Below are 25,443 nucleotides of genomic sequence, written 5' to 3' on the forward strand. Positions count from 1 at the left end.
TCTGGATCAAGTCCCATGTTAAGGAGCCAGGGGGAGGTGTAAGTTAAAGTAACAGCAGGCCTCCTTTAACTTACACATCCTTACGCCTTACTGCTAGTTGCTCTTCTTACTACACTCTTCTTTGTGACCCTCTGTTCTATAAGTTTCCACAACAGAGACTCCCTCTGATTCAGAGAGGCAAATTCAGAGGTGATGTGTAAGTGATATGGTGCATGCATCTGAACATGTAAGTCCAAAGGAGTCCAGAAGGAGTCCAAACTGATTTGGACTGGTTTGGGGTTGGAAGAAGGTGTCAATTACTCTAGACTTAAACTCACCTCTAAATTTGGCCCACACTCCCCACCCCAAGTATCTTATAATCTAAAAGACAAAGATCAGAGTTAGACTAACCAGCTTTTGATGAGTTTTAAGGGTCAAACTTTCAGAAAGGGAGGTCCAAGGTCTGAGAGCACAAATGCATGTGCAGTTGTGCCTATAATCACCTAAACTCACTAACTCCCCATAAATGACAGCATAAGTCACTTTAAATGCATTGTACTTACCTGACACTTTCTACAGCAAAGCCCATTGCTGCACTCTGAGCCTGCAGTCAGGGTGCATGTATGACAGCAATCTCCTCCTTCAATGGCACACTCCTGGGGAAGAGACACACGTGTGAAATGTTACAGAGAAAAGCCTGTTTCTCCAAAAGCTCCATTACTGCTACCAGATGCTTTTAAACTCAAGTAGATTTTAACCAGGCTCAGTATGAAGCTGAATATATACTATATGCATGCCACTAAAACATCAGGATTTCCACATAGTAGAGTCTGAGATGCCACAGTTTCCCCTGTATATAAAACAGGACACAATTGTAATAACTGTGTGGTATCTGTTGCCAAATGCTGACAATTTTAATGGTGACCACTATAAACTCTTGATATACTAATACCATTTTCCAAATATTAAAAAATAATCTTTCAGGGCCTGATTTTGCAGCCTTAATTATGATTATTATTTAACGTTTTATATATATATGTATGTGTATATATATATAAAAACCAAAATCCACCAGCACGCTGGGTCCATTGCAGTAGGCACCATATAAACACATAATCAATGACAGTTCCTGCCCCAAAGATCTTACACTCTGTGTGCATCCCTCTCCTTAACGTTAATGGAAATTGTGGGTGTCAATGACTCCTGGATTAATACCCAAGCCTGTAGTTATTGATCCAAAATATGTTGTACTTACTGCAGTAGTACCACAGTCACACTCTTCTCCATCTTCAACAAAACCATTGCCGCATTCTGGAGGATCTAGAAGCTGCAGTGCAAAAATTAAGAAAAACAAAATGCTACAAATCTTTCCCAAGATCCCAGGTGAACTTCTCAACTCCTAACTATGTACAATTTGTACAACAGGACTTAAACAAATTACATTAATCACAAGGTGACATTTTCACTGTTCAGGGTGGGGGTGGGGGCCTTAATTGGCTGATCTTGATTTTCATATCAGCCTTCCAATGGAGTGTTGTAGGACAATACACCCAGAAATATGTGGTTTCATTTCCCCCATGCTTCTTGTAAAGAGGTCTGTATTACCTCTTCCTTGCTAGAATGAAGCATGCGTCTCTGAAAGACTTGTGAATTAAATAAACATTCATTTTTAAAAAATTGTTTTACTTCAAAAGATTTTGGATACAATGTTTTAAATCACAACTTGATCACTCTGGCTTCCACTTCTTTCTTTCACATTTTCATATCCTATAAAAGAAAAATCTAAATGCTGCTAATCTAAATTGTGATAAGGGATACAAAAAACTTCTACTGTATTCTACTAATTTTTGTGAATTAGCATAATCAGTAAACAAAGCCATGATGAGCATACATTCTATTAAAAATCACTTTGTTACAAAAAAAGAATCTACCCAGTGAAGGGATTTAACAATCAAAATGTCTCATCATCTGTCATGAGATGTGAAAAACCAGACCTGCAAAAGGAAGGATACAGGTGTTCAAAAACAAGAAACAGTTACATCCTATCAACAAAATAAACAGCGCTGACTATCCCTTATATCATTAAGTACATCTGTTAAAAGAAACACACAACACTTCGCAGATGTACTCCCTATTATAATCATCCAAATGAGAAGACAGCATTTAATATGTGAACTTCGTGAGATGATTTTCACTGGGGTGCTGAGAGAAAAAGCAAATTCATTCTTTTTACTTGATAAAGGCAGCTCTGTCATAATGAAAAATCTACGAACCTGCAGCCATAAACTATTCAAGTGAAGAACAATGCCCCCCTCTAGTGTTTACTGCAATTCTGCAGCTGTGCAATTGGTCATAAAGTTTATTCTATTCCTCCAGCTACTGAAGAAATAAAAATCCTGCTTTGGTAATCCCTGTTTTCTTTTGCATTTGTGGCAAACAACGTTGCCAGTTTAGCCTGTCTCCATGTTTCCTCACTAGTCCAGGATTAGCATTGTAGATGATAGCATCAGTTATAAACAAAGGATTCAAGATCCCCATCCTGAGTACCTTGGGTTTTGACTACTGCTGCAATAAACGAAGCTGGTGTTCACCAACTAACCTATTGCAGAAGCTACCATCCTAAAGGTGCCGACTCTTTTGCTAGGGCTTTCTTTACCTCTAATTTATACTTTGTAGTCTGAAGTCTCTGGTGGCTGGAGACTGTGTGGCCAGTAACAGCCCTAACAACTCAATTCCCACAGAACACTGAAGTTACACCAGAGATGAATTTGATCCACTGAATACTGTCCCTCCATCCTTTTGATAATTTTTTTGCTCTGTAGCTTTAAGCATTTGGAAAGTCACTTCTATTTTTCAAACACTATTTTAAAAAGTTATAGTTGCAAAACAACTTGTTGCAAAATAGCAGGAGGTCAGGGAAGCAGTCTCTTTGAGGACTAATGACAAAGTCGTAATTACTTCAGAAGTGGTTGGTTTATTAATCTTCCCCTAGCGACCAAATATGTTATATTTTCTGTTTCCAGTAATAAGAATACACCAAAGACACTACTAGTACCTGGAGTCTGCTTGGCAGCTTGCTGCCCTGGTACCGACCCACCAGATTGGCTCTAGAAGCTAAGTCTTAATTGCAGGGGGGGAGATGAAACGAAAGCAATGTTACTTGAGGTTTCCAGAGATCCACACTGACAGACATTAGTCTAAAGTGAAGCAGAACTATGACTGTGCAGAATGTTTGCAAAGAAACCCAAAACCTCAGTAAATTAAATTTGGTATCATGTTCCATTTCAAATGCCAAACTCAGTCCATGCAAACCTGTAGAGTAGAACTGGGTGACTGATGGTTTTGTGTCAAAACCTGGTGAAACGTTGTGGTTTCACAATGAGTTTTGGGGTCTGAGCCATTCAAGCAAACGTTAGGGGATGTGTGAGGAGCACGAACCCACATGCATAAACAGTACTTAAAATGTTTGCCCAAATTCTTATGAACTAAAATCACCAATTTTCAACCGTCTGTAATTGGAAAATCTGGAATGGGAAGTGGGCTGGAAACCTCACAATCACAAGTTTTTTTGTGATATGACCCAGTTCTTCCTGTTTCAGCTGGATCAGAAATACCACAGGAACGACTTTCCTTGTGGTATTTCTTTATCATCATTTTGTATCCCACCTGAATAGGCAGAGTGCAAGAAGATAATTTGTTCTAATGTATCCTGAACCTTTTCAAAAGTTTAGAAGGGTATCAGTTCAATTCAATTAAAGCTGAAAACTCTTGAGGATTACTTTATTGAACTGTTGAACACATCCCTAGCCTCAGTAGGTGTGTACTATATAAACAAGGCACATAATCTTCTCCCTATCCAATTCCTGACTGTCCAGAACAGTAACGCCAAAGTGAGTTGAAGAATACTTTTAGTTATATTGATTCCAGGATGGCTTTACCAAAATAAGTGATTAGTATTGAACCAAACCAATAATGTTGATTGAAAGTGTGCCCTGAACTTATTTGTCCACCCAACAAATGCCAGTTTCTTCAGCAGGCCAAAACGAACCAAAAAACCCAAACAAACAAACAAAAACCCCCAAAACCATTTGTTCCAAAAACAGGCTCTAAAATTATTATTCGGTGCTGCACTGAAGATTTATTCTGGTGTATGTGAGGAAGAGCTTTTCTCTGAAAGAAAGGGTCTAAAATGCTGGAAGAATCTGTTCAAGATTTTGTTAAAGCACAAGGATTACACGATGTGTGTGTCTTATGCTGACCCCTTTGCACAGGGCAAATTTCACCCTCTGAGTCTTGGCTAGAAAGGGTAGTTTCCTTCTTCCAAGAGTTCTGGCTGCAAAAATATATGTATAAGTTTGTGGAAAGGTAAGAAGTAAAGAATACCTTGACCACTGTTCCCTTTCTCAATAATCAGCTGTTAATTACCTTGGATGGTTTATTGAAAAGGCAGGCACCACCTCCGTTGTTTAAAAATTCATGATACTCCTCAATGTCACACTTGGAGAACTTGCTTGGAAGATAATAACTACAAAGAAATAGGGTAGTTGGTTATTTATTTCTCAAGTTGCTTTTGACCATTATACAATATTTTGTCTGCTTCCAAAATATGGGGGGAAACATATGGTCTTATTCTTGGAAAGGGGTTGCTAGCATACTTGATTCAGAGCCATGTGGTGAAAATATCTGCTTGCAAATCAGTACTCCCATTCTAACTTCTATGCCTTTTTGTAGTGCAAGTGTTTGTAGCATTTGGCTACAACTCTGTAACTGAAATTTTTAATCTCTCATATATTGAATATGTTCCTTTTCTCACTGTTGAAAGAGTGTTTAATATTGCCCTAAATCATGTACAACTTTTCATAGCAGATGCTCAGCTCAAGCATGAAAGGTATATTTGTTGATTCATTTGCTTTACATCATTACATGGAAGTTCCTATAAAGAAATGTCTTACCCAGTGTCTCCCATTATACATCCAGACCATGTGTCCTCACACTTACATTCACCTAACAACAACAACAAAATTAAAATTCATACTTTGAGTCTGACAATTTTAAAATTTCTGCATAACATATATTATGTTTCTCATCTTAAAAAGAACACTGAAAACCTATATTCCTAATTTCCTCCAAATACAATATAGAAAGAAACATTTACTTTTTTCACTATGCACAGGTCTCAAATTTATGTGTACACATTGGCAAAACTTTCTTCCATAAAACCACACATATTACTATGCAATCTTGACAATCTTAGAAAAAAATTCTTGCTTTTCATTTCTTATTTTCCAATAGAATCAGGAGGAAACTCCTCCCCTGTATAAAGATCTTCACTTGAAAGAAGAAAAAACAAACAAGCAAACATAAACTTACCAGTTAGTAGTTTTCTTTTATCTGAGAAAATGCCAAGATTGTGGCCTAACGACTGCGCCAATGTCACTGCAAGAAAGTCTGACTTTCCATACTGAAAGAAACAAAACAGGATGGGAACAATAATCATTTTGACAGAAGAAACTGAAAACATAAACACACCTTTTGTACGTTTTAAAATAAGATTTTTTTAAGGCAAAAGCAGATCAACGGTTTTATGGCTCTTACTTCAGTGAAGACTCATTTAACTGCGGCTGGATAATGGATCAGCAAGGAAGACAAACCACACTCTTAGGAATAGGCCAGGTAAGATTTTTTTCTTACCAGAGTAGCTTCAAGTGTGAAGGAGAGAAAGCTGCAGACTCTCGTTTGGAAATGCAACCGAACCCAACCTTATTCTGTTTGCCTTTTAGCATTATCCTCTAATTTGAACTTTATTTTGTGGGACTGTATTAATGTTCTGTATTGATCATGCAATAAGGGAACATTTTGAGAAAAATGCTTGTGTGGACACAAACACTGTGGCTACCATATCAATTTGGGCTAGTATGAGTATTCACACCTACTTCATTCACACCTCCACCTTTCAATAGTGAACAAATTCCACCAATGTAGGCTGCACCACTCCGACTGCTCTGAAATTGACTCCCCCTTTAAAAAACAAAACAAAATGAGAAAGTTTACTTCTTACGTTAGCCAATCCCTCTATTTACCTCTCTTATTTCCAGATGCCAGTTGCAATTACTGTGCTGTTCACTGCACACAAACAGAACAGAGAGCTGTGAAAACCAAAGAAGCTTTCACAATTCTTTCAAGGAAACCTTTCCCAAAACACACTAAGGAGGAATAACATCTGTTCTCATGCACAGGCAAATTCTTTGAGGGACAAACTCCCCTACAAAATAGTTCCATATTTTCATAAAGTTTAAGGCCAGAAGGAGCCATTATATCACACACTCTGACCACCTGTATTAAATTTTAACCAAATACCCCTATATTAAGCCCAATCACTTTAGTTAGACCCTGAGCATGTGAGCAAGACACACCAGCCAGGCATCACTAGCAAAGAGGATTCTTTGAATCCCCTCAGAGCACTGGTGCATCCTGTCTGGTGTCCCGTCTTCAGCTGTGGCTGACCACTGATTCGTCAGAGGAAGGTGGAAAAAAACAAAACCAACCCACAATACATTGGGCCAATTATGTGTCAAGGGAAAAAAATCCTTCCTAGCCTCTGCAGATGACTGGCTTAAGCCCTGAGGCATGAGATTTCCTTAGAGCTGCAGATGGGAGCATGCTGAGTGCTGTGCAGGCAAACCTGTTTCTCTTGGCCATGACAGAAAGGGATGAACAGGGGGATTCATAGATTCACAGATTCCAAGGCCAGACGGGGTCACACACAACCATCCAGCTCAATCCCTCAATTCCACTGTTTGTATCCCTTCTAAAAAGACGTAATTGTAGGAGCTGCTATTTCTAGATGATCTAGGAATTTAATGTTCTTAGATGTTGTTATTATTAATTATTATTATTATTATTATTATTTGTATTTTAGTAGCACGTAGAGGCTCCAACCAAGATCAGGGCCACACTGAATAAAGTGTTCTACAGCCACACAGTAAGAGACAGACCCTGCCCCAAAGAGCTTACAATCTGAACCGACAAGACAAAGGGTGGGGAAAATAAAGTATTTTACCCCAGTTATACAGATGGTGAACAGTGGTACAGAAAAATTAAAGACCTGATCCTACAAATACCATTCTTAACTTTACTCATGTAAAGTCAGATGGTCTAATTTAGCACGTACCTAAATGTCTATGGGATTGGGCCCTAAGTGACTTCACGAAGGTCACACAAAAAGGCAAAGCAGGGAACTGAGCCCCAATCCAGTCTCTCACGAAGAGACCACCCTTTTCTCTTTTCCGTTAGTGTGATTGATGTAATAAAACCTACCAAAACAATTCAGAGAATTAGGGAAGAACAGAAACATTCCTCCCAGTAATGATACTCATTTTATGATCCTTTTGGTGCACTTGTCTCTTGAGAACAAAGTATTTTGAGGGAACAGAGAACCTCAGTAATCCTGCAGTATGCAAGGCACTGAATATCTACTGGCACAGATTGTGCCAAATTGGCTTTTAAACAGAGCTCCAAATTGGTTTCAGTGTTCTGCTATAAATGAATGATGTGAGTGGCCCACTGTCAGTATTCTATTGCAACACAGTACCATGCACTATCCATCAGGGCAGCTGTGTTGGCAGGTAATTACACAAGACAACAGGAGTTCACAGCACATGCAGCTTGTGTTTAATATATTGAAACTAGCATGAGAGTAGTTTTTAGTTACATGATTAGTTACATTGTTCTAACCTCCCTCCCGCCTCCCTGTCCCTACGCACTATTGTCAGGATTACTGTACACTGCATAACACCATAGAAAGGAAAGGTTTCGGCCACTAATAATAAAGCACTCCCCATGGAATGAAAAAATAGTAATAAAATGGCATACGAAGTTACGTACGAAAAAAGGTGAACTGCATCACTTTTCTCTCTGATAAAATCTCTCCTATATTTCATAAACTCACGTAGAGTCACCAATGGGTTTTCAGATATGGTGAACTTGTTATCAGTAGCCCAGGTTTCCATGGCAACCAATACTATCCTGGTGTTAAGTTGTTCTTTATATATCTAGTACATTAACAAAATGAACAAATTTATTATATCATATAGAATATAGTTGCTTCTTTTCCCTTTTTTTGTAACAACTTACATCTGTAATAATGAACATTTTGTTCCCTGAGGCTCATCAACTTTCTTTTTTAAACAGGAAGTTGTACGGCTAAAATCCAGATTTAAGGTCACACCCCAGTAAGCAGTTCTGCATGACCACAAGGGTCCACCAGCAAAGAGCTCCTGGCAGGATCTGAGCCTTGCAAAGGTCTCTGGGACTCTAAAACCTTTGTAAGAATAAACTGAGAGATTTGATACAAATCTCTAAAGGACCACACAAGAATTCTGGTTAACTCCAACATTTAGGTTCAGAAAAATCAGGGTTTATCTGTATTTTACAGTGTCCAACAAACCTTACTTACACAACAGGGCTCTATATTCCTCAACAGATATATGCAACAGGTATCGGTATCAGGGAGACATGACCACTTCCACTGTTACAGAATTCTTCAGCAGTGCCTATCTTCAGACTGAGTGACTTATCGGGAACCATGGTGCCCCAGACCAAAGGATTTCAATGGTGGCAATACTATTTTTCATTTGCAAATCCTGGAAATGTTTCTGGATACAGGAGCCATCTGTTGTGTGATTTATAGCCCCAACAACTACCTATATTCCCCTGCCCCATATAAAATAGCATGAACTCAAATTTATTAAAGGCTGAATAAAACATACAATTTCTCCATATATTTTAGTGCACTATAGTTTTAGACACCTTCCTGGTTGCAGCTGTAGTTAATACATTACCCTTTCTGGGTAGTTTTCTGAATAAGATGTGCTTTAAAAACTCATTCAGGCCTCAATCCAGCAAGGTACTTGAGCATGTGAAGTCACAGGAATTATCTGAAGTTAGACACATGCTTAAGTACCTTGCTGTACTGGGAGCTAAATAAATATCTGCAATCTTCACATAAATTAATATCATGTATATCTGTGAAATAACATTTCCTACAGTTATCGGCACTACAACCACATGGTTCACGACACATTTAGAAAAGCATTTAGTTGAGCAATACTTACTAAATCTGCCATGTTCACCACTGATTTAGCATAGCTGTTCGTATGGCCAACTGATAATCTATGTTTTTTACACTGAAAAACAAACACAGACCAGTTAGAAATATATTTCTGAAAAATAATTTTGACTGAAAAACATAAACCAAAAGATGAATCTATCAACAGCAGAAGTTGTGCTCAAGCTGCTTATCTTTTTCACTGACTGGAATGTTAAAAAATTGTGTCTAGCAAATTGTTCAGATACTCATATTACCTATCCGCCTCACAATGGTGTTGTGAAGATTCATTAATTAATCTTTAGAAAGTTCATTAAAGAAACCCAACTCCAAGAGAGCTAGAGAGCTAGAGACTCCTAACTTGAGAGAGAGTAGGGTTGCCAATTTTGGTTGAACGTATTCCTGGAGGCTTCATCACATGACATAATCTTTAATAAAAGATTAATCTTCAGTTGCTGGAGATTCCAGGACAATCCTAAGAGAGAATTACCATTTGAAGTACAACTCCAGCTCCAGGAAGGAGGCTGAGGGGCCTTGTAAACAGGGGGAAGAAAAACCTACAAACCTATCTACATTTTCACTTTTGTTTTTAATTCATCACTGTTTACAATATCTTCTTAGAGAAGAGGATAGGGCAGTGGTCCAGGGTTCTGGTCTCAGCTCTGCCACTGATTTACTGTGTGACCTTACGCAAATCACATAAAGTTTCATTTTCAAGGATTGCTGAGCTTCCACAAGTTCAACAGAAATAAGTGGCTCTGACAATGCTTAGCCCATTCTGAAAATCAGGCCCTGAATCTCCCCATACCTCCATTTACGTATCTTTGAAATTAAGATAATGATGCTTACCCACATTTACAAAGGCTTCAAGATCTACAGATGAAATATTCTATATACATGCTAATTATTCAGAATCAATAGTAAAAGACAGGAAATAAAATGTATTTTCAGACCATTTTTGTTCTTTTCAGCAAACACTGATATTTTCCAACCAAAATTTCTCATGGAGATATTTGGTTTACTTCTAGTCTGTGACCCAGTTACGTGAGCACATCTCTAGAAGTAACTGCTGCTGAAGTTTCAGCACTGATCTCTCACTCTTTGTTTTTAGATGATTGCCTAACAGGGGAAATTGTATTGGGGTTTTTTGTTTTGTTTTGTTTTTAATTTAAATCCATCTCTCCATCATAGAGAAATTAACAAACAATGTGAATTTTTATGCATTACCAGGCAATACAAAATTTACAGTAAGGCAAAGTTTGGGTCTAAACGACCAGACAGTGTATATGACAGTTTCTTTCCAGCTACCATAAGATACATCGATCACAGATTAGAGTAAGAGCTAGGAAACTGCCTGTGGGTAAAGTTACATCCATTTAGAATTCTGCAGTATTTGATGGTTCTGTCCAAGTTCTATAGTCACAGTTTATATTCTATAGGATATAAAATGAGAATATTAAGCAAGAAGTACTTCAGAGTCAATGAGCCCTGGGAACAGCTTGCTTACCCTGAACAGACAGATTCCAACACTGATTTATCATGTCTGTGAAATCACCAAGGTCTGGTCTACACTTAAAAGTTCTATCAACATAGCTGCATCGCTCAGGGATGTGAAAAAAGCTGTAGCTAGGCCGACCTAAGCCCCAATGTAGTCATGGCCAGGTCACCAGAAGAATACTTCTGTTGGCCTAGTGACCTACACTACAGCCTACAGCAGCATAGCTGCAGCGCTGTAGCATCGACATGGCATAACAGTACATACTCAGCTGGGCAGGAATTCAGCAATTATAAGGCACTGCTGTTTGTGGCCTCAGCAAAAAAAGGAAGACGGTAAGTTAAACAGACATATATGCTAGCATATTATCTAATTCTAATTGTTTGGACATTCAGCAACATAATGTGTGATCCCTAAAAAGATACTAGGCGCTCAGAGTTCAGACAGTGTTGTAAATGCAAGAGGATTAACATAAAGTATACTGCCTAAAATATAATGAATACCTCTTTCTAATATGTACCCAGGTTCATAGTGTAGGAAAATGAAATAATCACTGTGTTTATTCAATTAACAGACATTTTACCAAATGTTTTTAACCAACAAGAAAATTAATGTGCAAAAGTTTAAACAGGAAACAGCTGTGTTCAAATGGGTATATCATGTAGCAGGCAATGACGCCTGCTCTTCTGGCTCAAACACAACCACTATAATAAAGAAAATTCTGAACACCGACTACCATCTTCTGTTGTGAAATAGAAATCATTGTCACCCTCGACATTATTGCTATGCTTACCCAACACGGGGTCAAAGGAATAAAGCTCTGTTATTTAAATTATTTAAGGATGGCCGTGTATTCCTTCTAGAACTTGATGGTATCTTTGCAAATGTGGACATTGCTTAAGAGAAGCTGTTCATAATTGAAAAAAACCCTAGGGAAGCAGAACAACTATAGATCTATAGATTTTGAGGCCAGATCATCTAATTTGATCTGCTATATAACATATGCCATAGAATTTCATTTAGTTACTCCTGTATTGACCCTATCATTTGCATTTGGCTAACCAATAGCTTCCAGAAATGCAGTCAGTCTTGATTTAAAGACTTTAAGAGATGGAGAGTCCACAACTCCTCTTAGTAATTTTTTCCAATGGTTAATGACAGTTAAAAAATTGTGCCTTATTTCTAATTTGAATTTATCTGGCTTTAACTTCCAACTGTTGATTCTTGTTATGCCTCTCTCCACTAGGTTAAAGAGCCCTTTAGTACTGTAACAAAGTAAGTGAGATGCATTCTCATTAAAAAAAAAACCCAATGATTCTGCGCTCAGTCACTAGTAAACTGCAGACTAACATTATAGATTGTTTAGTTATTATAGGTAAATATAATGTACCATCAGCTTGGAGTCAGATATACAGCAGGTCACTCTGTGTCAAATTCTTGTTCTGAACGTTTTTTAGGTCTAATTCCGTTCTCAGTTATGCTGGTGAAAATCAGGAGTAACTCTACTGGAGTCACACAATGATATAAGTGAGATCAGAATCAGCCCCCCAGTCTTTAGGACATAAACCGTATTAATAAGATCATTGGTGTACTTTATTGTTTATGCCTTGAAGGCAGGTAAGACAATAATAAATTATTGATGTATTTCAAATAGCAAAGTATGCAAGTCTTACCATTAGATGATCATTCACAATCATTAACTCAATGTATTTTGTTTCCTCCTCAACTTTACGTGAAATCTGATGAACCTGCAAAAAGATTAACAAACAATAGCTGTTTAAAGGGCAACTGGAAACGAATCTTAATTTGCCACATCAACAAGGGAAAAGTTTTTGATACGGTCTCCCACAGTATTCTTGCCGGCAAGTTAAAGAAGTATGAACTGGTTGAATGGACTATGAGGTGGATAGAAAGCTGGTTAGATCGTTGGGCTCAAAGGGTAGTGATCAACAGCTCAATGTCTAGTTGGCAGCCGGTATCAAGCCGGTTTTGTTCAACATCTTCATTAATGATCTGGGTGATGGAATGCATTGCAGCCCCAGCAAGTTCGCAGATAACACTAAGCTGGGCGGAGAGGTAGATATGCTGGAGGGTAGGGATAGGGTCCAGAGTGACCTAGACAAATTGGAGGATTGGGACAAAAGAAATCTGATGAGGTTCAACAAGGACAAGTGCAGAGTCCTGCACTTAGGATGGAAGAATCCCATGCACTGCTACAGGCTGGGGACTGACTGGCCAGGACTGGCTCTAGGATTTTTTCCTCCCCAAGCAAAAAATTTGCCTCCCCAAGCTCCAAGAGCACAGCTGCCCAAGCAAAAATAAAAAAAAATTAAAAATGGTGACCGGAATGCCACCCCTGGAATTGTGCCACCCCAAGCACGTGCTTTGCTGGTGCCTAGAACCGGTCCTGTGACTGGCTAAGCGGCAGTTCTGCAGAAAAGGACCTGGGGATTAGAGTGGATGAGAAGCTGGATTCGAGTCAATAGTGTGCCCTTATTGCCAAGAAGGCTAATGGCATATTGGGCTGCATCAGATGGAGCATTGCCACCAGATCAAGGGAACTGATTATTCCCCTCTATTCGGCATTGGTGAGACCACATCTGGAGTATTGCACTTTTGGGCCCTACACTACAGAAAAGATGTGCAAAAATTGGAGAGAGTCCAGCAGAGGGCAATGAAAATGATTAGGGGTCTGGGGCACATGTCTTGTGAGGAGAGGCTGAGGAAACTGGGCTTATTTAGTCTGCAGAAGGGAAGAGTGAGGGGAGATTTGACAGCAGCCTTCAACTGCCTGAAGGGGGGGTTCCAAAGAGGATGGAGCTTGGCTGATTTCAGTGGTGGCAGATGACAGAACAAGGAGCAATGGTCTCAAGTTGCAGTGGGGGAGGTCGATGTTGGATATTAGGAAAAACTATTCCCCTTGGAGGGTGGTGAAGCACTGGAATGGGTTACTTAGGCAGGAGGTGGAATCTGCATCCTTAGAGGTTTTTAAGGCCTAGCTTGACAAAGCCCTGGCTAGGATGATTTAGTTGGGGTTGGTCCTGCTTTGAGCAGGGGGTTGAACTAGATGACCTCCTGAGGTCTCTTCCAACCTTAATCTTCTATGATTCTATTAATTCATCTCCCTGTGTTCTCATTTATTACGAATGCTGCCATCCTTCCACCATTTTAAATTTATACTGATTGTAGCACTATTAAAAAACGGTTGTATATTTGTATGTATGTCAGATCTGTCTGTGTTTCCAAGCTATAAATAGGGACAATCTTTTAACTCCACATCTGGTCAGCAGATTATTGTTGGAGGGTCAACAGGAAAATTATATAATAAATGTATATAAAATGTAGTGTGTCCTCTGCCCCCGTTCCCTCCAAAATAGGTGTAAATCCTACAAAATAAACTTAGAACTTTCTAAAAGAACCCTAGATTTCTGAGAGAGAGCCTAAACAGTGTCTACATCTTTAAAAACTTTTTTGGTACCAATTGTAAACTCACAGAATTGCTACAAACTCTCAGAATGGCAAAATTAACTATTTTTCCCCAAAAAGCCTTTTTGTAAGGGCTGTACGGCTTATTCAAATTCTAAATCAGTCAATCAACTATCATTAATACACAGTCAATTACGTGTCACATTTCCTTCCAGTTTACAGATGTTCACAGCCAGAGGTGAAAGTAAGCCGGTACACCCTTTAAATCTCCACCTGAGCCCTGCTGCTGAAGCCCTGGGGTAGTGGCAGCGGGGCTCTGGTGGGGATTTAAAGGGCCCCAGAGCTCCAGGCCCCGCTACTGCTCCGGGGCCCTTTAAATCCCCGCCTGAGCCCTGCTGTCCGAGTGCCTGGGTAGCAGTGGTGGGGCTCTGGCAGGGATTTAAAGGGCCCTGGAGCTCCAGCCGCTGCTACCACCCCGGCCCTTTAAATCCCCGCCAGAGCCCTGCTGCCCGAGCCCTGGGGTAGTGGTGGCTGGGCTCTGGAGGGGATTTAAAGGGCTGGGGCGGTAGCAGCAGCTGGAGCCCCGGGACCCTTTAAATTCCCGACGGAGCCCAGCTGCCGCTACCACAGGGCTCAGGCAGCAGGGCTCAGGCGGGGATTTAAAGAGCTCCGGGCTCTGGCAGCCGCTACCACAGTGGAGCCCCAGGCCCTTTAAAGCTCTGCCAGAGCCCCGGGGTAGTGGTGGCAGCCGGGAGCCCCCGGGCTCCTCAGTGATTTAAAGAGCCTGGGGCTCCACTGCGGTAGTGGCAGCTGGAGCCCTGAGCCCTTTAAATTGCCCCCGAGCCCCAGGGCTCCCAGCTACCTCTGCAGCTGGTAGCTCAGGGGTGATTTAAAAGGCCCTGGGCTCCCAGCCGCCACTACCGCAGCTGGAGCCCCGGGCCCTTTAAATCAAGATTTAAAGGGCCCGGGGATTTAAGGCCCTGCCTCTTCTGGTTAAGGCCATGCCTCTTCCGGTTGAGGCCACCCGCCCTGCTCAGGACTCCGGCGTAGCAGTAAGTCCTCTAACTTACTTTCAACCCTGTTCACAGCCACGTTTCTAAATGATGCCTTTATTTTCCCTGTTCTTCCCAGCAGAATTATGTTATTATTCTTGCTGTAAATCTTGAGCAACTACTTCTTGTTTGTGAAAAGTCAGACAATCCCTCTAGCACTATTTGATGTAAAGTGAATTTCACAAAAGTTATTTATGTGACCCATTTTTTTTTATTTGCCTGGTTTTTTTCATGGCAGTGAATATGCGCTTAAATTTTATTTGAGCCGTTTAGTCTTGTTTTTCATTCAATACTTGCTTCTTTTTTGGGATGTGTTTGTGCATGTATCATACTCACGGAGATAATCATGATAGCAGAGTAACAATACGAGTATATATTTTAAGTGAATTTAGCTCTCATAAAAGGTCATGTAATGCCACCTTCTCCTCATTGGTCTCCCCACTTCTCATCTCCCTCCGAACAGCTGCTGCTGAAATCATCTTCCTCTTCTGCTGCTTGCACCTTCTCACTCTGTGACAGAATGTACCCCTTTGTCCAAACCCTACACATTATAGTAATAATCTTTGTACAGTGTATGTCTTCTAAGGTACCATTCGAAAACTCATAATTTGGTGATCGATATTGTTCTGATAAAATATGTGTGGCAACATTGTATGTGAAGTTTTATAAAATTCCACTGCATGGTGTTCTTAACACATGTTCCAAATTGACAGGTTTCAGAGTAGCAGCCGTGTTAGTCTGTATTCGCAAAAAGAAAAGGAGTACTAGTGGCACCTTAGAGACTAACCAATTTATTTGAGCATAAACTTTCGTGAGCTACAAGTCACTTCATCGGAGTAGCTCACGAAAGCTTGTGCTCAAATAAATTGGTTAGTCTCTAAGGTGCCACTAGTACTCCTTTTCTTTTTATTCCAAATTGAGGTTGGCAAACAGGTCTGTGTGCTCTGCTTAATTTGCACTTAAGCAGTAAATAGAGCAGTGGTGGACAACCTACAGCCTGAGCTCCAGAAGCCCAAGTCAGCTGATCTGGGCCAGCTGTGCATATTTAATTGGTGTGTAGACATAGTCTTCATAATCAGTGATGTCAGAGGTACTGACAGATGTAAAACGTAATACAGACACATTACGTTTGTCCATCACCAACAGACCAGCACCATCTCTGTGCAATGCCCAGGTCTAAAATCAGAATCAAGAGAACCAAGGAACTTTTGCAAACTCCAAAGAGTGTTATATCTGCCTTACCATAACCTCTGACTGAGCTCCACTAAATGCATATCTGTATTATCAGAACAAATTTAAAAAGTGGTATATATATTTTACATGGCTCATTGTGCTATGGGAGATTTACTTTTTTTAAAATAAAAGCTACAAGAAGTATCTACTGAGAGCACATTAAAAATCTGAACTTTAGTGAATCTTGTGGAATAAAAAGTTGGTTTTTTACCTGGTCATAACACTCATCCCAAATATACAGGCTCTATATTATATTTTCATACTTAAAATACATGTACACAATTAATGACCTCTCATAATAATAAACAAGAATGGTGCTCTCAGTTTATAATAGTACATTTTAATTTGTCCTGCTTTCCTTTCATATAACTACATGACTTGCAGCTACTCTGTTAAATGCAATTTTCTTTTCAATTAAGGAACCAAACACTATATTTCAAATTGGTACAGTATTTCTAACTTCAATTAAAGAACAAAGATCATTTCATTCTAGAGGTAACAACAACATCATAATCCCCAGATGTTGCAGTTTGACAATCCAGAAATGACAGAAAATGGAGCTAAAGTTTGCAAGAGGAAAAGGCATGGCAAAGCATGACAACATCAAAATGATTTGGGATGTCTGTTCATTCTCTTGAAATTGCGTTTCCAGTAGCTCGTGGTTGCATGATACAACACAGATGCGTAGCGCCTAAGAAGGGATTTCTTCAGCAGGTTCCAGCAATGTTACCCAGATGTTAGATACTGCCTTTGCAACTGTTTTTATTTATTTATGTAGGCCTCATGCTAAAACAGCATGAGCAATAGGACTTTATCTGGAGAGATTCCTTTATTAGCTGCAAACCAAGTCTGGTAGCACATTCTTTAGAAATTATATGGGCACATACCTGCCTTTTACTCCTTTTGTGTCTTGGCTTTAGAACAAACTTCTGTGATGTGGTATTCATTTGCCAGAATTCTAAGTGGAAAACAAAGCCAAATACATCTAATGTTCACAAAAATATATATATATATCACTTCACTCCATAACCTTGGGGCAGCATGAACAAAATATGGATATTTTCATTTTCTGTGAATTAGATCTGATAATGATTTCATTTTTCAATTCTTCTTCTAGAAAGGAGGCAACATTACAGCTACTTATCTTAACAGTAAAGAAATTATAAAAATTCTGCTATTAATAATGCAGGTCTGCTAATATAGCCATTCTGTGGACTTCATCCTCAGAAGGTTTAACTGATGTTCAAAGACTAAATTTCACCAAATACTGTGTGGTGAATATTATTCGTATGGTGCTACCATAAACTGAATCATATTTTCTGGAATGCAGGAAACAGCCACACTTGCAATGGCTACATTAATTCAATTTGATTTCTCTTTGTGTTAATTTATGCTTTAAGGTACTGTATTCACAGGGTATAATGCATATTAGAGTTGGGAGAGACCTTTTGGGGTGTTTAGAATCCCCACCGTCAGTATGATATTACCCCACACTAATCCCACTAGGTCTTTAATTTTTTAAAACTTCTAATCATGAGCAATGAGAAGTTTATTCTTTTGCCAAATCCCATTTTACTAGGTGCTCATAAACCCCAGTGATAGGTACAGTATAAGCTAAACAAAACACAAGGACCTCACCATTTTTAATATCCAACCTGAACTTTTCCCTTTTAGTTCTAGATTCTTATTCCTTGTTTCAACCGTGTCCACTGCAGACAGAAGTCCCTTTCCTTCACTTGTATTATCAGCTCTCGCATTTTTATAGTTTTTGCATATCCGTTTAATTACCTTTCAATGAGACTACATGAAAGTTCCAGCAATCTCTCTCATTTTATATCATATCCTCTTTAATATTCTAATTTCCCTTCTCTGCTCTTTCTTTACCTTTTGGAGGTACTAATCATGAAGGGCTGAGAACTGTTTTCCGTATTCCAGAGTAATTTTAGCAAAGCTGGTGAAGAGGGCTGTGCAAAATTAGGCACTTCCAACTCACATATCTTTCCACTTAAGGTTTGGTTTTGTAATGAAATCCCAAACCACCTGCGTTCACATTTGGTTATAAACATTTCCAACATCTCCACTTCTGCTCATACTGCATATACTTTATACCAAGAACTGCATTTGTACACATGATCCGAACACCAGGATAAAACAACAATGCAGATTCAGAAAGTGAAAGGATGGCAATGGCTGCTAAGACCTAAAACTCAAAGTGGACCTGCATGTTTTACTGAACTACATCTAGCTATAGGACATCAGGTTGTAGTAAATCAAGAGTTTCTAATGAAAATACATATCATAAGAGCTCATCTCCCACAGTGGGGTATGAGCAAAGCAAAGTCACAGATGCTATACTTATTGTTAGAGCTGAGTGAATAACTGATTTTTTGGTTCGATGGCCCAAACAAAAAAATCCAAAATGATTTTTTTTCCCAGGACGACGAGAATCAAATTTTTTCATTTTTTCTCACTGAAATGTAAAACTGAATTTTTTTTGTTTTAAGTCAAAAAATAAATTTTGTTCAATCCAGAATGAAATTGCTGTCTGTTGTTGTTGTTTCAGTTTTTTGTTTTTTAAACAAAAAATAAATCCATTTAGACTTTTTAAAAATATTCTTTTCTTCCTGGGCGAAATTATTTGCCAAATCTGACCCAAAATCATGAGTACTTTCTGTTCACGAAACTGCATTTTTGGCAAATTAACTATTCATCCCAAAAATTGTTGCCCAGCTCTACTTATAAACTTTCTCATCAGACAATGTCTGGTACTCACTTAAGAACCAATCCTGCAAAAATTTATGCATGTGAATAACTTCACTCATGAAACATTTGAAAAAATGGTATTACTCATCTGAGTGAAGTTATTCACCTGCATAAGGGTTTGCAGGGTCGGGTCCTCAGTCTATATTCCACATATGTTCTGCATATTCTTACAGTTCTTCTTATAGAATAGAAAATGTGAATACTTTTGAAGACATTTTGCTGCAGTACAGTAACTGAAATGCTAAGTGTAACATGGTCTTCAATGAGAGAATAATAGGAAGATGATCAAACTAATTCAATCACAGCCAGGGTCAGCTAACCAGGGCTTCTGTTATCCCTGATGGCCATTACCCAGATCTCACAACGAATCAACACGAACCACTTTCAAATTTACTGTTACTTGTCTGTTTTCTGTGAGTGCTTTTATATATCCGACCTATACTTATATTGTAGATCCAATCCATGTTTTGGTGTCATGCCACCAACTCTTAACTTTTGATTTAAGGATTTGTAGGGCTGCCAGAAGTCAAATGGTAAAATTACAACTTTTTAGTCGGTGAAATAAAATATCTTACATTTATATAGCATCTCAGACTACTTTAATAAGTTATAAACTATTTAAGGATCATTTCACCTACCATAAAAATGAAGCCATATCTGGGGTGGAATGTAGCAACTTTGTAACAGCGCACAGTAATACTTCACAACATTTTACAAGTGAATGATAATGACGAGAACATGCATAGTGCTTTCCCATCCCAAAGTATCTCAGGAAGAGTACCATGACCAATTGAAATCACAAAAGAAATTGAAATAGAAATAGGGATGTAACAAACCAACTTGGAATTTGATAACTCCTACTCTGAAAAAGTTCTATGAAAACTTTTATGGCCACTGAAGATCATGACATCTACTTTGTCTCATCTGAAAAACAGCACCTCCGAGGGCATAGTGTCTGCTATCATCATGCCAGAGCACTGACTGATTTAGTATGGACTCTGAGGAAAAAGTACCACCTACTGAATCGCCAGCCTCTTGAAGAACCCTGGATTTCTCTCTTCAAAGTCCTAAACCTCCACAGTCAGTGACATTTGACAGGTGCATAACATAAAATGGTGTATCTGCTGGCCATCACACAGAGGAGTATAATTTATTCTCTAATAATATTTTTTAATTCCCATGGAACAGAAGAATATAAAAAGCTATGTTGCTACTGATGAGATATCATACCATTTGCTTTGGTTAATACTGATAGGAAGTCACCCCAGTCTGTTAATCCACCATCAGTGTAAAAGACTTGTGGTACATCAAAGTACATTCATAATGCAGCACTGACAGGAAATCTTAAATTATGCACAGAGCCTACTAAGGATAAGAACAAATAATTCTTGAATCAAATTAGAAGTTTCTGAAGGCATGTAAGTCCACAAACAAGGTGGGGGGATAAAGAAGAAGAGAAATATTGGCAATATAAAGTACAGGGTAAAGCGCATTTTGTTCTAACAGTCTTATAGGACAGGATTAGCAAAATAGTCCTGCTGCAGTAAATAAACAGGTAAAAACCAAAAATACTACAAGCTAGCAATTGCAACTATATCATATCTGTTAAAGGAAACAGACAGAAAAGTTTAAGCACTGTAAAGCCACTACTCCCAGTTATGATACCATATATATCACTGAAGATCCAGAGTGAAATCCTGGCCCCTTTCAAGTCAATGGGAGTTTTGCCATTGACTTCAGTGGGAACAGGATTTCATGTTAAGTTATTTATATCTCCACTCAGCATATGTATATCACACAATGGGAACTACACATACTCTTACAATAAAACTAAAGACGAAAGGCAAAGGAAACCTAAATAAACAGCTCATGGAAATAATGAAACATTAGTTTTTCATTAGTATAAAATCTGCTGCAGCTGCTAAAACTTTCATGACAAACCTGAAACTGAGGGCAGGTTTAGTGATCACAGAGCGAGCAGTCAATGGGATCCACAAAGCCTATAACATGTTGTTATGAAACTCGCTTGTTATAATTAACCTATTCATGTATGGGATCCTACCAAGCAGCTGCACAAGATTAGTGTCATATGCAGTTTCTCCACTTTGTTAGTAGTCATAAACTTAAGTTATTTTCATTAGTATTCCGCAATTTGATTAAATGGCAACATTTCCCCATCTCAGCCAACACAGAGTTTTCTGAAACTGCCCCAGATGGAAAGTCTCAATTTTTGCAAAGAAAGTTTGACATACTTTGTCAAAGGGTTTTTGGGAAGGTGAAATGATAGATATCTGATTGCAGAAAAAATGTTTTTCATAGTCATAAAAAATTCAAAATTACATTTATTTTTTTCTCCAAAAGTCTGTGAAAACATAACGTTTCACCACTGATAAAGTCCTTTGCCTACAAGACACACAATTCTAGTTCCAAAAGATTTCATCCTTTACTAACCCATTTCGAGAGAGAAGCTGCCGACTCAGTAGTCACACTACCTCTGTCTCTTTCAGAAGACATCCTCCAGAGTGCATCCCACACAACATGAATTTCCTTATTAGGTCTCATATTCCATATTCAGAGCAACACAGCCCCAGTCCTCAGTGCTACCATATTATAAACTAGACATCTGTAATTGTCTTGAAGAAATCAGCAGTTTAGTACAGGTCTCATTCCTCCAGAATAAGCTATATATGTAGGAAACTACATTTCCAAACTGGTAAACCCTTGACAAAATGGGGATATGCCACCCCAATGTAATTTAAGATGGAAAGACTGAAGCAGAAATGTTAAGAGTCAGAACTAGGATAAAACTTGAAAAATCCAGTTTCCTAGTCCTACACTCAGACTAGTAGACTGTTCCTATATCTCACAGTGTGGGAGGCCACTGATGTTCATCAGTCCTTGGTAACTAGGGGATTATTTTGATCAACCTTTAGGTTGCCATGACCTTTTATGTAAAGTACATATTGCATGTGTAATGGCATATAAAGCATTCAATTCTTCAAAGTTTATTAAAAAAATATCAACAATATGAAGGTTGAGGTGAGGTTTAAGTTAATTGTTAGGTTTCTTCTCCCCCACTCCTCCCTCATGTTTTTTTTATGTTTTTATGTTTTTTTTCTTAAACAGAAAAAGACAGATTCAAGCAAACAAAAGAGTAAAACTCCAAAGAAGATTAGCAACCAAATATGATACACAAGTTTGGCAAAAGAAGACACAAGTTAAAAGAAGAGAGCATTAAAAACATCATACCATATGGCAGGTCATCCAAAGGAAATTCAAATAACCTGGATTTGTAAACAGAGTGGAAATGGAAATCCTCCTGAAATAGTAAACAGTGGCATGCATTAAGCCAAGATAAAATGAACCATCCCGTGAATATTAGGGAGAAAGAAACCCTTTTGCATTAGGTACCAAACCAATATGTTGGGGAAATAATGGAACACTGGAGGTTATCAAACCTCAAAGAACTTTATACACATTGTAGATTCTTCTCCTCCTCTCCCAATTATGATGTGATCATTAAGGCCCTGATTCAGCAAAGCACTTAAACCTGTATTTCACATTTAATATACAAGTAGGTCCTTTAAAGTGAACAGGCCTAATCACATGCTTAAAGTTAAGCACATGCTTAAATGTTTTGCTGGATTGGGGTCTAAATTTTCTAAAGTTAAATAATATGAAATGCAAATGGATATGTATATATATTGTTTTAACTGATTTTCAGTACTGGCAAATGACCAAGAGGTTGTTTTAAAGAAGCTACCAAGGGGTAGCTAAGACATGTATTATTGGAGGAAAACTTCTGTAAACCTCCTCCTGTTTTCCTGATACTGTATTTAGATACTGGGAACTCAAATACTAGACGCAATATACTGCCTTTGGTTTGCACCTTTAGATCAATATATGAACTAGCTGCTGAGAGTGGGAGGACAAGGACTCCCACTGTGACCAGCCCCAGCACTAGAGGTGCAAGGCTGAGCATAAGGCTTCTTTTGTTTTCTGTCTCCCTTGTGTATCTGAATACTGGATTAGCTGAAGTTCTACTTACGTGTGAAGTGTGGTTTTCTTCTGGTTCAATAAGATAAGTATGATTCCCATCATAGAACATCCCACTGTTAAAGGCAGGAAAAGTGGTAACATTGAGTAGAGATTTACCAAACATTTATTAAAAGATTAAAACAATTTAAACAGGTAACCCATGAAGGGGAGGCTATGAACTTGAAATATAACCACTAAAAACAAAATTAAAAGAAATTTCAGGTATTATCCCAGTTTCTAAGTCTTCGTGCCAATTTTTGTGATTTTACAACCAACTTATCCTTTTAAAAAAAAATGTTTTTCCTCTTCCTTGTTGTAGTGATAAAGAGCAAGACAGAAAGAGCAGCAGAAACTGACTGACTGACCCAGTTCCCAAACCTAGTGTGAACCCCGCTCCCTGGAACAGATTGTTCCTACTTCTGACAGATACTTAAGAGGTCTCTTTACATACTCTGGGAACATATGTATAGCTTGTCATGCCAAAATAAAGTATTAAACTGAGCTGACTCTTGGATTTTAAGCTTTTTGGTGCCATAAGTCTGTCTGCCTGCCTGCTCCTACAAGACCCAGCATAATGGGAACACTTTGGAGGTAAACAAAACAAGGTAAACAAACTGAAAAAAAAATCAAGAATAACAATTTTTTTCTCACACATCAATTTAAGTCCTTTATTAAATTGTTTTTGGAAAAGACACAAATAGGTTTTATATAAAACAACATCATCAGAAATATTCCATGAACTGCCAGAGCCAGTCTCCCATGCTATGTTGCCCTTTCATACAGTATGTATTCTAGCATATGGAAAGCTTTCACTAGCTCTTGTGGTATTCCTCATTATACGTACAGGGAACAGCTCTCACACAAGTAAAATCTTCCAAATGGAAGAGGAATTTTAAGGGCTCCAACTATATGCATACTTGTTGTATATGCTGGAAAATCTGCTTCTGTAATTGCTCTCATGTGAACAATCACCAATTTTCCAAGCTAACAAAGGTGGGACATGGTTCAGTTCTAACCACAGGATAGGCTCAAGCTTTAAGGGATCCTAAGTGAATGTAGATAGCCTATGGTAATTAAATTACATGGTTGTGCATTACTGTTTATAAGTAAATACACAGCAGTGGTGAAATTCCCCACTGTGCACTCACACAAGGCCTATACACCACTTAAAATCCAATTTAAATCCTATTTTGAGTTTAAATGGGGTTTAAGCTTAAGCCTTGCACCACATTTATGCACAAAAGTGAATTTCACCCTAAAATAAAATGATCTGATATGGAAAATGTTAATTGGCAGTATACTAAAGAGGTACATTTCCTACCCCACCTCCCTTTTCATCTTTATTTAAGTCAGCCTTTTCTTGCAATTTTTTCCTTATTACAGCAGCATGTGTGTGTTGTTGAGATTAAGTTGTGTCAGCATTTCCTTTCTAAAGTGCTTCTTTCAAGGTTTTTAAGACTAGCTATAAATATGAGCTGTAGGCTCAGACTTGATATATGCTGCACAACCTCAACAAGGGAGCAAGATTTTTTATTTTTATTTTTTTTTGCAAAGTTTGAGAGGGGGGGGAAAAAAAAGCAACCTACCACATTTCATTCTTTAAGTGACAGAAATCGATATTGGCTTTTGGCTTATGCGAGTCAAATATGACATTGATTTTTAAAACATTTTTATAATTAATTTTTGCATTTTTTTCATTAAAATCAGATCTGACCTTGACTATACCCAGGGAATAGCTGTATTGAGTAAAATGATATCATTTTACTCTGTTGGGGTTTTTTGGGACCACAACTACATATTAAACTTTTAAACCATTACAGCTTTATATAAACCTATCTAATATTTTCCTAAATGTTGTGTATTTACAGCTCCACCGAAGTAATTATGGATATAATATAATATAATATAATATAATATATAACTCATATTAGCAGTGGTTATAAATACATATTTAATTCAAAGCTATTCCATCCCTTTGCAGATAACCTGTAAATATTTTGTAGAAATTAACTTGTTCTATGATGTTTAAAATAAAAATCCTAGAGCCTGATGAAGGACCTCATTCTAAGAATAAAATGAGATTTGAGACTCATCCTGCAGATTTTAAGTATGCAAAACTTGGTTTGCTATCAATGGCAATTTTACATGAGTAAAGTCTGCAGGATTGATCAGTGTATCAGCATTTGAGGACTTAATTCACATTTTCAGAATAAAGGGCCTCCTATTTGATCATTTCACCCAGCAGCATGGACCTTTGATCAAGTCAGAATTTGATCAATCCACTCTTTATTAATGGTACATGGTAATAACATATTTACAGTCAAACCACAAACCTGATCCAACTTAAGTCA

The 25,443-nt window shown here is 38.3% G+C and overlaps 1 protein-coding gene across 19 annotated transcripts in view; it reads right to left on the minus strand.

Annotated features, from left to right (window-relative positions):
* ADAM22 (ADAM metallopeptidase domain 22) overlaps positions 1-25,443 on the minus strand; it is a 210,642-nt gene that overhangs the window by 61,311 nt on the left and 123,888 nt on the right. For all 19 annotated transcript variants that reach the window (XR_006289054.1, XM_043541248.1, XM_043541253.1 and 16 more), the window contains exons 6-17: positions 23,103-23,166; positions 22,304-22,373; positions 17,179-17,249; positions 12,254-12,328; positions 9,093-9,164; positions 7,864-8,030; positions 5,913-5,997; positions 5,350-5,440; positions 4,932-4,983; positions 4,405-4,504; positions 1,235-1,306; positions 543-635 (exon numbers count right to left, since the gene is read on the minus strand). Coding sequence is in view for 18 of the 19 variants with exons in the window: in XM_043541248.1 (XP_043397183.1) it covers positions 543-635; positions 1,235-1,306; positions 4,405-4,504; positions 4,932-4,983; positions 5,350-5,440; positions 5,913-5,997; positions 7,864-8,030; positions 9,093-9,164; positions 12,254-12,328; positions 17,179-17,249; positions 22,304-22,373; positions 23,103-23,166 (1,012 nt within the window). In the remaining variant the exon portion in view is untranslated. The remainder of the gene's footprint in view (positions 1-542; positions 636-1,234; positions 1,307-4,404; positions 4,505-4,931; positions 4,984-5,349; positions 5,441-5,912; positions 5,998-7,863; positions 8,031-9,092; positions 9,165-12,253; positions 12,329-17,178; positions 17,250-22,303; positions 22,374-23,102; positions 23,167-25,443) is intronic.

This window comes from Chelonia mydas, chromosome 2 (assembly GCF_015237465.2).
Source record: "Chelonia mydas isolate rCheMyd1 chromosome 2, rCheMyd1.pri.v2, whole genome shotgun sequence".
NCBI lineage: Eukaryota > Metazoa > Chordata > Testudines > Cheloniidae > Chelonia > Chelonia mydas.